General features: G+C 40.4%; 1 protein-coding gene across 3 annotated transcripts in view; it reads left to right on the forward strand.

Moving 5' to 3' along the window:
• Nucleotides 1-14085, forward strand: part of kcnab1a (potassium voltage-gated channel, shaker-related subfamily, beta member 1 a) — a 169583-nt gene that overhangs the window by 55902 nt on the left and 99596 nt on the right. The window contains exon 1 of one of the 3 annotated variants that reach the window (XM_013131371.4): nucleotides 10401-11648. The exons of the other annotated variants lie outside the window; for them this stretch is intronic. Coding sequence (XP_012986825.2) covers nucleotides 11449-11648 — 200 coding nt within the window. The 5' untranslated portion in view covers nucleotides 10401-11448. Of the gene's footprint in view, nucleotides 1-10400; nucleotides 11649-14085 lie in introns of those variants that run through there. 3 annotated transcript variants of the gene reach the window in all.

The raw sequence follows: 14085 nt of genomic DNA on the forward strand, positions 1-14085 counted from the left end.
GTGTTTGTCACCACCTGTTTTCAATGAGTCACCATAATATATACTATTTGTTTTCACCTTTTCAGTTGTGAGGTACTGTTTGTGTCATACAACTTACTGAGATGGTTTTGCTAGCATTCAAAGTATCTAATTTGTTTCTCATGTAGCAGATCTCTCCTTTTGTCTTGTTTTGACAACCACTCGTCACCTTGCATTACTTGTACTTTAGTCTTTGCTGATTTTGACTTATTATGTCCCGACCTTCTGTGCCTGGCCCTTGACCCCATGTTTTTGGATTCTTTATTCAATATCTCTTTAACCTGTTACTGTGTATTTGTGACGTCTTTATTGACGCTAATATTCTGCCACATATTTTTGCCACTTTGATATGTTTTCTAGAAGGCTACAGTTCTATGTCAGACAAGATTCCTGCATTTTGATTTTGCGGGGCTTTGAGGAAAAAGCAAAGGGTTTAATTTTTTTGGTACGTGGTGGTGTAAGATTGATATTGTGGATAGATGCTAACTGCATTTCATTGTACTGTACTTGTACTGTTCAATGACAATAAAGTGGAATCTAAATAATCAAATCTAATGAAATCTTATTCATCAGTGACAAAACTCTTTATTCTAGTCCCAAAATCTCATTACAGTCATATCAATCAAATGACATTTTTTGGAATCTGTTGAAGTAGGATTCAAGCTACTGTGATTGTGTAAATTGAACGTTCACCATTGATTCATTTTGCCAGTCTTTGAATTCCTGTCTGTCACATTAACAAATTGAGATTGTGGTAGCATGTCACGGAATAAGGTCACATCCTGTTGATCTTGGTAAGCTGTCTTACGTTCAAGTCTTATTCTTTCCTATAGCTAGTGAAATAACTTTTACTGAGTTGTAACCAATTAATGTGTGTTGAATGTCATGTAAGTCAACAAGCAATCATGCGGTGTGTGACTTTTAATTACCAACACACCAAAAAATACCCATTAATACTACCCATAATCCTTTTAAGCTTAGACAAGCTACCAAAGTGGAGATAGGAGATGTGTGTGTGTTTGTGAATCATGTACACAGTGAGCAGTGTTGCAGAGAATTTGTCAAGCAAATCTACTACTAAACAAAACATGACATTGAGAGCAACCATTCTGTCTTTCATTACATTGAGGTTCGAGAAATTGTTATCTCAATGTCAAAAAAAATGTCAAGCTAATTAGCATGAACTGTGTACGTTTTACAGGTTCAGGTCTCTTCATATTTGTGTGTCTGGTGCAGCACACTCATCATGGCACATTTTGTGTGTTCTATTCCCACTGGAGTGCCCTATGAAAATATATACATTCTCTACTGGATTACTGCCAGTCTTGATGTATTTAAATGACAACTGCATCAGAGTATTATGCAACTCTTCCCATAACTTTTGGTCAAAGCAGTCTGAACACCAGTGAAGTGTGTTCATTCGCCATGCCCATTTAGCAGGCATGTTGCCAACATCAAACACAAATAAAAGTTAAATCATATAATTATATCTGCCCTTAGATGAATAGTGAAAAGCTCTAAATCCCATTAACTGACAGCTTGCAGTCATACCTTGGCAGTATACAAGCTACCTACTGCAATGTTGGTTTCAAGGCAGTGCTTGTTAAGTAAAATAGACTGTTGTATTAAAATGTTTGTGTATGGTAGTTTTTGTGATGACATACAAAGCCTTTTGCCTGAATCCATATGGTATACAACGAGAAGGTGAGCAGTACATTTCAGATCAAACTAAAAATGTACCAACAATTGTTATTTGTCATACATTTGTCATCCTACTTTGATCTGGTTTAACCCAAATGTCAATAAATCTGACAACAACATACAAACAACCATCAGGTCATGACCTTTAAACCACACACTTTAGCCCTCAAAATTGCTTGTTAAACCCCAGTACTATCCAGAATATTTTTTAATCAGGGCCTTGGGCTCAGAGGACGGGGCGTTCAATCCCAGTGTGGACTCGTTTTAATGCCAATCGAAATGAATTCCCCATCTCTTTGCTGGAAGATGGAACCTATTGTTCTAATAAGTCAAACTGGGCTATGAGGATGAATTACTATTAGATGCATTTTTTGGGGGAAAACTGTCAGTGAACTGTTGTTGACATGGAAAGGTTTATGGTGTCATTCCAAGATTCCTTTAGCCTGCAGGGCATTGTTGTTGTACCTTGACAGATGTAATTTATCTGAATACTGAACACAGAAGGGATATTGCCTTGCAGGACTATGAACAAAATTAACATCCTTTGTTCTTTCTTCCCCTCAGACTTTAACTCTCTGCCTATTTGCCTCAATGCCTATTAGGGATGGGCACGGATATTATACCAGAAATGTATTTAGTATTCGAATACTAGTGTGTGTATTCAATTAACCCCCTTTTTCCCCACGTATACGTATTTTTTGGGTTGAAATAGACTTGAATGTTATTTTTCTAAATACTTTTAAAATTCCAATCTAAAATGTTTACATATGAAGATATACCATGACATTTATAAAAAGTATGATGTTTTAAGTCGTTTTTATAACGTGCTCCTTCACACATGTTTTTTGTTTACGTTCCTCAATCAAACGGTAGTAGTTTGGGTCAGGCCCATTCAGTCAAAATTATGCAATGTATACTTCTTAGCCTACTGTTAGCAAGTGGATGAAAGTCAACTAATTTAAGGGAAGATGGAATATATTTACTGAATTAATGTTACCTCCGGAAAAATGATTTGACCACAAAACGCTGAGTAACGTTCAGTTGTGCAATCGAAAGGCGGTTGAGAGTGGAGAAAATTTTAACAAATAGCAAGTAGCTGGCTAGCTTAGCTATCTAGCTTCTCTAGACTCTTCCATCCAATAATCTCAATGTTGTGTTGATTAATATTGTCTTCTAGTTCTGTGGTTTTGCGCGTCAACCACATGGCTTCCTCCATACACTGAATCGCTTTTTTGTCACACGAATGGTCATTAAGCCCATGTTACATGAGAACAACACCCAGTCCTTCAGGCGTAATGTAGTAGTGGTAGTTATGTGGCATCAGTAGTTTTTAAAAACATGTATTTCAGTTAACCGAATACTATTTAAATAACAACACATACTATAATAGAAATATGGTCCAATGCATATCCCTAATGCCTATATGCCTCTCTGCCACTCTGCCTCTCTGCCTGTCTATATGCCTATCGTAAATACTCTCATCCAGAGACCTTACAGGTGCAATTAGGGTTAAAAGCCTTGCTCTGATCAAATCCCTTTCCGTTGGTTTTATTTAGGTCTTTGTTACCGTCACACTTTCTGCAAGGCGGAGAGAAAGGCAGACAACCTTTATCCCATTCGCCATTCCTCCTACCTCCATTCTCTCCTTACATCTTCCTCTCTAATGCCCTGTCACGACGATTGCGTCACTTGATCTCAACACATGCAACTTGTGTCCGCTCTAGCATTCGTATGTCGGTTTTGCCCGTGACCGCAGGCACAGCACATTCCTATTGCCAGGAGGTGTTGACTGTGGCGAGTACAGAAGGGTACAGCATTTGCCACACAGACAGCCCGTGGCATTCAGCTGTCCTATCCAATATTGGCAGCCAGGGGAGCCGTGACTGTACAGGGACATGTCCGTAACATGTGACCGTGTGTGGTGGGAACAATGCCTTCCTTATTCAACTTTAGCCTGGTAGAGTGAAGCTGTCCGCTTCGATAACGTTGACCGGCGGGATGGTCCATGGCGCTGCGACGCGGCTGCATTCATTCAGATGCCGCCTACACATTGAGAGGACGGGGACGCGCTGCAAGCCAATCAAACACAGACTAGCGCCTGGCATCCAGTGGGACAAGGGCCTGGCATGTGACATGAAGCTAGCGTGCAGAGTTAGCTGAGAATGCTATTGTACATATATTATAGGCCTAGTTGCTGGTATGTGTGTGTCCACGTGTTGGTGGGTTATGCACCATAGCACAGCAGTACGTTTCTAAAGTTATGATCCACTGTTATATTGCCCAGTTAAACAAGACACACTGTTTTAATAGCTGTAAATGTAAAAGAGCTTACAATGTTATCTTTTTCTGCTATGGAGCTTCTACTTCCTATTTGTCATTACTCTTTTTTATGACACATTATGTGTGTATTCTGCCTGACTCAGATAAAGTCACAGAGGATCCAACAGGGAGAAACACTGACTATATGACCATAATAAAATTAGGTAGTTGCATTTGCATTGATTGCTATTGTACTCTAGGAAGAAAATGGTGGGTTCTACATTTGAGTTGAAATCATTAAAGTAGAAACAAGTACGATTCTAGTATTATATTTAAGCAATAAAGAAGTTTTGCCGTCAAAACCCATGGAATTTGGTCTTACGTACAGTACTGAAAAAACTTTTAAACAACCAATATTCAAAGCTTAAACCACTTACTTTTTAACATCATTCCATTTCCCAACAGGCAAGACTGTTTTTAACAGTGAGGCTGTCTTCATTCACAGTCTCTCCTCCCAATTTGTATGAAACAGACACAGAGAACGAGACCAAGGTAGAGAAAATTCAATAATTCACAAAAAGAGAAAATTATTGCAGATTAATTAAGAGAGGCATCCATAGGTAGAGCTGGCTGTGAGAGAAGACAGGGTATTTGCACACTGCTGCCCACAAAATGAAGCGGAAACGGATCTCCTTCCAAATATATAACTACACAAAATACATATCTCCATCAGATCATACGGAACCAGATAGAATTTGAAATCATATCAAAAAGTGATTAACTCCTGTATCTGCTAGATTGTGAGGTGGTCAAATCAAATGTGGTCAGTGTCTGATACTCTAGGTTTGTCTGTGAGTTAAAGAAACTTAATAAAGCATAATAGGCTACCGATAAACTATTCAGGAAACCGTATGTTTATTTAAGCAGAACCCATCTGACTTAGTACTCCTCTAATATCCCAGCACATTCACATGTTAATGCGTTTGTTCATATCAATAATTAATTAATTTAATTTTGTTTCACTGTACCTGAACTCTCTTCTGCAATATCTAAAGTAATATAGTTGGCTGTGGTCTCTTATAGTGGTGCACAAACAACTTCTTATAAATGTTGCTCTTCTGGGACTAGCCAATCCTTTCCCAGAAGTTGACAACCACTGCCTCCCAAGAGGCCCCCAATTGTCTGACTGGTATATCGTAAAGATGCATCCTCTCACAGATTGTGCTAAACTGAAACAGACCAGTCATGTTACTGGTTTGTTCTTTCCTACATAGTATATTCTAAAATACACAAAATTTGTCAATTGCATTTGTAAAATATGAATCTCAAGTGTGAGATTGCATTTGGTATGAAAAATAATAAAAACAGTAATAAGACAATGTCCAATTACAGCAGCACCTTTAGTGGTTCAATCACAGTAGCACCTCATTGCCATTTGAAAAGGGCAACCAGTGGGGCACAAACAACGTCAACACTAGTAATATTTGTTTAATTATTTATATTAACGCTTGTATCTATTTGCAGATTGTTTCACTGTACACTGTACATAGCAAATACATTTTAAAATCCTTTATCGATTTAAACATTTTGTGTGATAAGTTTATTTATTTTTATGTATTTTTGCTTATTTTCCACTTAGGCAATAATCAATGATTCCCATAACAACAAAGCATTTGAACTGATATTGAATTATGAAGAAAATTATGCCATGCAGTAAACCCTTGGTTTCATTTGTTTTTTTTACCAGGTAATTAAAACCCCTTCAGTGTAAATGGATGAATACGATCTCACTGGGATGCTATAACCGTCCTACAAAAACAACTAAACCTTACTAAACTGTTAACCTTGTCATGCAAGCCAACTAAGCTCCCAATCTTCCCTCCTCCCGAAATTAATACACACACCACTTAGTGAGTCCTAAATAAATACTCCCCCTCTGAGACTTCCCTTAGTGAGTCCAAGTAGACAGGGTACAGAAAGAGTGATAGTAAGAGACCTAATGTCTTAACAGCTACACTCGCCTAAAGGATTATTAGGAACACCATACTAATACTGTGTTTGACCCCCTTTCGCCTTCAGAACTGCCTTAATTCTACGTGGCATTGATTCAACAAGATGCTGAAAGCATTCTTTAGAAATGTTGGCCCATATTGATAGGATAGCCTCTTGCAGTTGATGGAGATTTGTGGTATGCACATCCAGGGCACGTAGCTCCCGTTCCACCACATCCCAAAGATGCTCTATTGGGTTGAGATCTGGTGACTGTGGGGGCCATTTCAGTACAGTGAACTCATTGTCATGTTCAAGAAACCTTGAGCTTTGTGACATGGTGCATTATCCTGCTGGAAGTAGCCATCAGAGGATGGGTACATGGTGCTCATAAAGGGATGGACATGGTCAGAAACAATGCTCAGGTAGGCCGTGGCATTTAAACGATGCCCAATTGGCACTAAGGGGCCTAAAGTGTGCCAAGAAAACATTCCCCACACCATTACACCACCACCACCCGCCTGCACAGTGGTAACAATGCATGATGGATCCATGTTCTCATTCTGTTTACGCCAAATTCTGACTCTACCATCTGAATGTCTCATCAGAAATCGAGACTCATCAGACCAGGCAACATTCTTCCAGTCTTCAACTGTCCAATTTTGGTGAGCTCATGCAAATTGTAGCCTCTTTTTCTTATTTGTACTGGAGATGAGTGGTACCCGGTGGTGTTTTCAACCCATCCGCCTCAAGGTTGTGCGTGTTGTGGCTTCACAAATGCTTTGCTGCATACCTCGGTTGTAACGAGTGGTTATTTCAGTCAAAGTTGCCCTTCTATCAGCTTGAATCAGTCAGCCCATTCACCTCTGACCTCTAGCATCAACAAGGCATTTTCGCCCACAGGACTGCCACATACTGGATGTTTTTCCCTTTTCACACCATTCTTTGTAAACCCTAGAAATGGTTGTGCCTGAAAATCCCAGTAACTGAGCAGATTGTGGAATACTCAGACTTGCCCGTCTGGCACCAACAACCATGCCACGCTCAAAATTGCTTAAATCACCTTTCTTTCCCATTCTGACATTCAGTTTGGAGTTCAGGAGATTGTCTTGACCAGGACCACACCCCTAAATGCATTGAAGCAACTGCCATGTGATTGGTTGATTAGATAATTGCATTAATGAGAAATTGAAAAGGTGTTCCTAATAATCCTTTAGGTGAGTGTATATGACTATAATAAAATGAGATAGTTATATGAGCATTGATTTCGGTTGATTTATCACCTCTTTGACTTTTACTTTGGATAGAAAATAGAGGTTTGTTCCTACTGTGCGTGTGCGAGCGCGTGTGTGTGTTTGTGTTGTTGAGTGTTATACACACTAGTACAGAGTACAAGGCTGTAGTATCATAGCACATTGTTACTTTCCACTTTTAAACAACAACACACTGTCTATAGCTGTTAATCGTGTATTTTATTTATCTTATCAGCCTCCTGTCTGCTATTATGACAATTGCCGGACTGCAGGACTCACTACAGACAGACAGACAGAAACTGATACCTACAGATATGGATAACGAGAGAGACGAAGACAGGGAGTGTGTTCTCGACAACAGCCATACCGGCATAATAGCATTTTGTAGTTTCATTTGCATTGATCGCTCTTGATTTGTCAACCCTTTGACTTTTCCTCTGGGGGATAAAAGAGCACGGTTGTACATTTGGGTTCTGTGTGTTTGTGTGCGTCTTTGCGTGTTTGCGGTCCTGCGCATTATTGATTTGTGACCCAACTTCATCTTCTGAGCTCTAATAGGGGGCCGGACGACTGACAGGGTGATTAGTCTGAGTGAATTAGGGAAAATGTTATGTGAGGATAGATGTGGAGCTGTGTGTCTTTGTGTGTTCGTACACACACTCCCTAATGTTATGGGAGGATAGTTGTGGTGCTGTGTGTGTCTTTGGGTGTTCATACACACACTCTCTAATATTATGGGAGGATAGTTGTGGTGCTGTGTGTGTCTTTGGGTGTTCATACACACACTCTCTAATGTTATGGGAGGATAGTTGTGGAGCTGTGTGTGTCTTTGGGTGTTCATACACACACTCTCTAATGTTATGGGAGGATAGTTGTGGAGCTGTGTGTGTATTTGGGTGTTCATACACACACTCCCTAATGTGTCTGATATGGACATTTCTTAGACTTCTCTTTTGATCAGTGCTCTTCATAAACAGGACAGTATACAAGACATTATGCAGTTATTTCACTATTTGTAACCTAACAATGTAAATAAACGTAAGATTAGGAGATAGCGTTGTGCTGCTGGACAAAAGCCAGCACACTGTTGCTTGGGATGACCAGTGTTGGGTAACACGATATCATAATTCACTTCGTTTTGAGATGTTCTAATTCACTTCTGAATCCATCGTTACAGATAAACGTTGAGTGATAACATGGTTAGCTTAAAGTATTGTTGCTACAAATGTCACCCAACCTCCAATTGGTCTACTATTAAGTTTAAGGTTGGGGTTTTGGCAAACCATAAACCTAAATGAAAACAATGTTGTGAGGACTCAATCCAACTCTTCCAGCACTTGGATCAGACACCCTTGGAGCTTAGAGCAGGTATCCACATTTAACACCCATTACTTCCCAAAACCACCTATCAAGGAGCCAGCAAACTCTACTATTGTAGGATCCACCATTTTTTCAAGGCAAATATGAAATATGTGATTCCTCTGGTTGGAGAACATACACTAATAAACAGCCGCTGCCATACACTTTATATTAAAATATGTGAGATGTGTAACATGGGAATCCTGTTTGACTTCAATTCCGGCTGTGGAATTGGATAGGAATCAGTTTTCTTCAGTGGAATTGGATTGGATAAATTTTTAATAGACTTAAGATTGGAAGCCTTTCATACGTGTTCTTTTATTCTCTTTTCCTTCTTAAGTTTGGGGTGGGGGCAGAGCTTATGTGTTTGAGAGATTGTGCACCAATGTATGTGTTTTGTAATAAGCCCGTCTGTGCCCGTGCTCCACAAACCCTGAGGAGGTTCTGTGTCTAATCTCTGTTGGGATTTCAAGGGTTATCGACCAGGCACTCTTACTCATCACACTCTGTCATTAATACACACAAATACACACACGCACATACATGAATACATACATACACATAGTACATACATTGAATACTATACAAACATAGTTTCATGAATACATACATACTTGAAATGCATGGGATTGGGGCGAGCAGATTGGATGAGTAATTTGATAATACTACAACATATGATGCAGTATATAGTATATAGTAGTATATAATTTTTTTTAGATAACAAACAACAACATCAAAACAAATAAAATAGAGATTTGTTCTAAGTGTGTTCTATAAGTTCCCTCAACATTTTCCCTTGATGAAGCACTGCAAAGGAGTCAAAATGTTAACACATTCTTACAACAAATACAGCTTTTCATAAGCCACACCTCAAAATATGTTAATGAGCCGGAAACATTGACACCACGTATAACAACTACTGTTCATAATGTTTTTTTGGGCTGTCCAGAAGATACGGTTCAGTACTTTTTTCTGAGGAATTCTATTACTGTGGAATAAAGCAGCTATTTCCTCGCCCATAAGATTCTCCAGAAATGTACCATTATTTATATTAAGCATTGCATGTGAAGTGTTCAACATGTTATGATCCCAACAACCCCAAAACAAAATGACTAGAGAGCAAGTGGATGGAGTCTGTTATGAACATGTACAATCGCAATTTACCTACACACACTCAACCCCACTTCCCACCAGCATGGAGAACACACCACGCACATTATTTACACAAAACCATGAACACATTCCACTCTTTACATTAATCTACAGTGCCTTTTTTTGCTCTGCATTTACCTGTATGTTAGCCGAGTTGTGTTGATGTGAAAAGTTCCAGAATATGCTGAACTCGCAGTAGCTGAACGTAACCATTCACTCTCTGTTAGCCCTTTAGCGCACTCACACAACAAACACATAAACACGTGGGTGGGTGTTGTTATTTTGCTGTTTTGCCTAAATCATGATTTGCCTGATAGTTATCAGTAACACTACTGAGATAATGCAAGGCAGATACTCTCAAGGACCAAGAGAAAGAGATAAAGAGAGAGAGAATACAGAGAGAGACAGAAGAATGGGCATAAATAGACAAAATGTGTGAGAGAGAGACAATCAGAGAGAAAGAGCAATAGGCAGAGGGAGTCAAAATAGAGAGATAGGGAGAAACAGAGAGAGTGCTACGGAGAGGGAGTCAGAGAGACAGGCAGAAAAAGCACTAGGGAGAGGGAGTCAGAGAGACTGGCAGAGAGAGCGCCAGTGAGATGGTCAGAGAGACAGGCAGAGAGAGCGCTAGGGAGAGGGAGTCAGAGAGACAGGCAGAGAGAGCGCTAGGGAGAGGGAGTCAGAGAGACAGGCAGAGAGAGCGCTACTGAGATGGTCAGAGAGAGAGAGAGAGAGAGAGCGTGCTGTGCTGCATGACATGCTTGCCAGGAGGCGAACCAGGGGAGACGGAGCTGTAGCGCTGAGGACGAAAGAAAAGAAAAGAAGAGAAAGAGCGAAATGAATGAAGAGTACAGCGAGAGATTGTTAACGGGGAGAAAGAGAATGTAAACACAGACTGGGATAGTAAAGGGGGGAATCTGGAGCAGATGCACATTAGTGACACACATTAACATCAGCACGCTGAAGCAAAGGAACGTCAAAGAGGCTCTGAGAGAAAGAGGGGGAGAAAAGAACCAGGAGAGCGGAGCGCCATCGATAAAAAGTGCTGATATCAGAAGAATGACAGGGCACCCTGACCCGTCCGGAGATCAACCCACATCCTCCCCCATCTCATCCCTCCTGTGACCCCCCCACCCCACCCCACCACCCCCTCAAAACTCCTTCCTCCATGTCAGCGGCTGGAACCGAACAGAGACCTGATCAGGTTGCGCTTTAATCACATCCCTCTGGAATCTCTCCAGCCCTTCTGGAACTCTGCTCAGCGTTCCGTCTCTGGCAGGCTTCCATCCGCAGGCGGACATTCTCTCCCTCTGACATCCTCTCACCAATAAGACGGGAAGGAATAAAAATACAGCTAATGAGTCTCTTTAATTTCTCTCCTGCAAGGGCTGACTTTTCTCCTCAAAGCGAAGATAAGGGCCTAAAGCATAAGCTACAGAAGACATCTTCAACCAAAAGCTTTCCGAAAGCCTGCAACGACTCTTGAGTTTCAGAACAAGAAAACAGAGGAAACAACACTTGAACACAGAAAGAAGACAATCGATTTAATGTCAGAAAGGACATAATAACACTAGGATATTCAAACAAAAGATTGAGACGTTTTATTAGTTAGTTGCTCTGAGATATTCCATGTCTTCTTAGATCTTTTGAAATCTCCAGTCATCCACTTCTCCTGTATAATTCTCTCAAAGTCTCGTTTGGTCAGTTCAGCCCGGCCATGCAGGTCTCTATAGCCTGTACGGACCCCCACATGAAACGTGGTAATGGGGATCACAAGAGTGCCACTAGCCCGGGCAATGCTGTCCGGACAAAGTTCAGAACCGTGGCCATCATAGCACGCAGCTTTGGGGCATTCGCACCCCAACATCACATCTCCCTGAAAGAGTCCACTGGGAAGCTAACCGGCATGAAATACAGGTGCGTGCGTGTGTGTGTGTGTGTTGGTAAGTCTGTGGGATGACACAGTCAGGTTGTGTCATTATTACAGTCTAAGTTCACAGAGTTTTTGGAGGTATATCTTTTTTAGTAAACTGTTTGATATGTAGCTTTGAAAATCAATATTTTCTGTGTGTGTGTGTGGGGGGGGGGGGGGGGGGGGGGATTGGGAGGGGTTCTGTCTCTCTGTTCACACTGACTGGTTCATGCTATGTTTGTACCTGTAAATATTTGGCCTAAGTCTGACTCACTTTTGCGGCATTTAGGTCTGCTTGTGAATATAGGTGTGTGTGTGTGCGTGTGTGTGAAAGAGAGAGATTCATTGTGGAAAGGTAAGGCTGCAGCCTGAAGGGGTTGCAGAGATCAGTTATATTTGAAGGGCAGTTAGAGGGATGCTAGCACTGCAGTGGCCTCACACTGGGACTGAACTGGCTAACAACATAGTACATAACATAGTACTTAACATACATAGTACATAACATAGTACACCACATAGTACATAACATAGTACTTAACATAGTACACAACATAGTACACAACATAGTACACAGCATAGTACATAGCATAGTACTTAACATAGTACTTAACATAGTACATTACTTTTCCACTGTTTGAGAGAGTCATGCTTGTCAGATGCTTGAGGTGTGTAATATGTGTGTGACTTGTACTGAAGGCATGTTATATGTATTAGCATTAGCATAGCCACCGGTTTTGATTTGCATTTGTTTAGCATTTGTGTATGTGCACACACCTATCACACACATACGAACACACACACAGGAGTCATTACATTTAGATTTCAATGTTTCAAGTTTGTCCCTATGCTTAGGACGTAAGTAAAGGCCTTCTTCTGCACTCACCCAGGAAGGTTAAAAAGTGCCTAGCAATCAATGTAATTTTTGTCAAAATAATAGAATGACCAGAGAAATCGCCTGACTCAGACAGACCAAACCAGTTACACTGTCCCTCATCCAATTTTATTGGTCGGGGAAATTGCCTGAAATATGAAAATTGCAGCATTTGTCCCTCACCGGAACAAATGGTGCTCAATAACTTACGTGAACTGCTAGCTATTTGTCTTGGAAATCACAGGCCTAGAGTATAGTGGAGTTCTGGTGACATTTTGGATCCTGATTCATCTCTGAAATGCACCCCCCCCCCCCCAATAAATCAACCATATACTTGCCTTTGGTGATCTTGTCGTTTCATTGAAGAAAGAATTTGAATCCGCAAACATACCCACCTCAATTTAAAATGATAACGGAATGATGATCTGGTTTACCACTCATTCAATCTGTAATTGGTTTCCAATAATTTTGCTAGCAACGTAACTGACATTTTGGTTACAGACCAGTTGCAGTTCAAAATGACTCATCCCATGGCTGTGACCAACTCTTTTTTAAATTATTTTTGAAGACCTATAGTTTGTGTCTCCAATGAAATGTGCTCAATGGCAAACTTAGCGTTAAACAATTGCCCCAAGCATCACATTATCAAGGTGCGTCAACTGGGCACAATTAAAATTATATTAACAATTGAAGTAATTCAAAATACAGCTCCAGAAAAAATTAAGAGACCACTGCATCTTTTTCTTTCCTTTCCAAAAAAGTCGAGAAGGAAGGTTCTAAGTGAGGAACAGATGTGTTCAATTTGCAGTGGTCTCTTGATTTTAACCCTTCTGTTCCTCACTCAAAACCTTCCTTTTCAACTTTTTTGGAAAGGAAAGAAAAAGTGGTGCAGTGGTTTCTTAATTTTTTCAGGAGCTGTATATGTACATGATGTCTAATTTATGCACACGTTTTTTCAGGGGCTGTGGGTATTATGGAGTCTCCTCTGAGTCAGGGAGATCTCAGACTGGCATTATGGCTTTAATCAATACAATTCATCAATGATCATCAACTCTGTAATGTCCCTGAGGTCAGCCTTTATTGGGATTATGTCAGTCTCTCCCCTTCTGTCTGTCACACATCCATAAATATACACACAGATTACACTAGGCAGATGTTGTTTGTCCATGTCCTCAGGGTTTCAGAAGATGCATTCCACACCTAGCTCAATGGATGGATGTCAGCAGCAACAGTAGCATCTTCATTTTTATTGGCAGCTCTTTTGGCTCAGCAGTCATGTTTTTTGATTGGCTCATCTATGCCGAGTCTGCCAGAAAATTCTAACCTTGGGTAGGTACTCTGCCGAGGTCATTCTTCCTGGTAGTGAGTTGCCAAATCACACAGTGCGGTCAGTGAGCAATTTAACAGTGGATGAACTTCCCTCAAACTCAAAATTTCTGCTTAAATGACAAAAATATAAACACGTGAAAATTGACAGAGAAATGAACAGCACAAGTTCACTTGTTTTTAGCAACACAACAGTTTTGACTGGCCTTGTTTCAGAGGGAGTTCATTAAAATTTAAGTCTGCAT

This window comes from Esox lucius, chromosome 1 (assembly GCF_011004845.1).
Source record: "Esox lucius isolate fEsoLuc1 chromosome 1, fEsoLuc1.pri, whole genome shotgun sequence".
Classification (NCBI taxonomy): domain Eukaryota; kingdom Metazoa; phylum Chordata; class Actinopteri; order Esociformes; family Esocidae; genus Esox; species Esox lucius.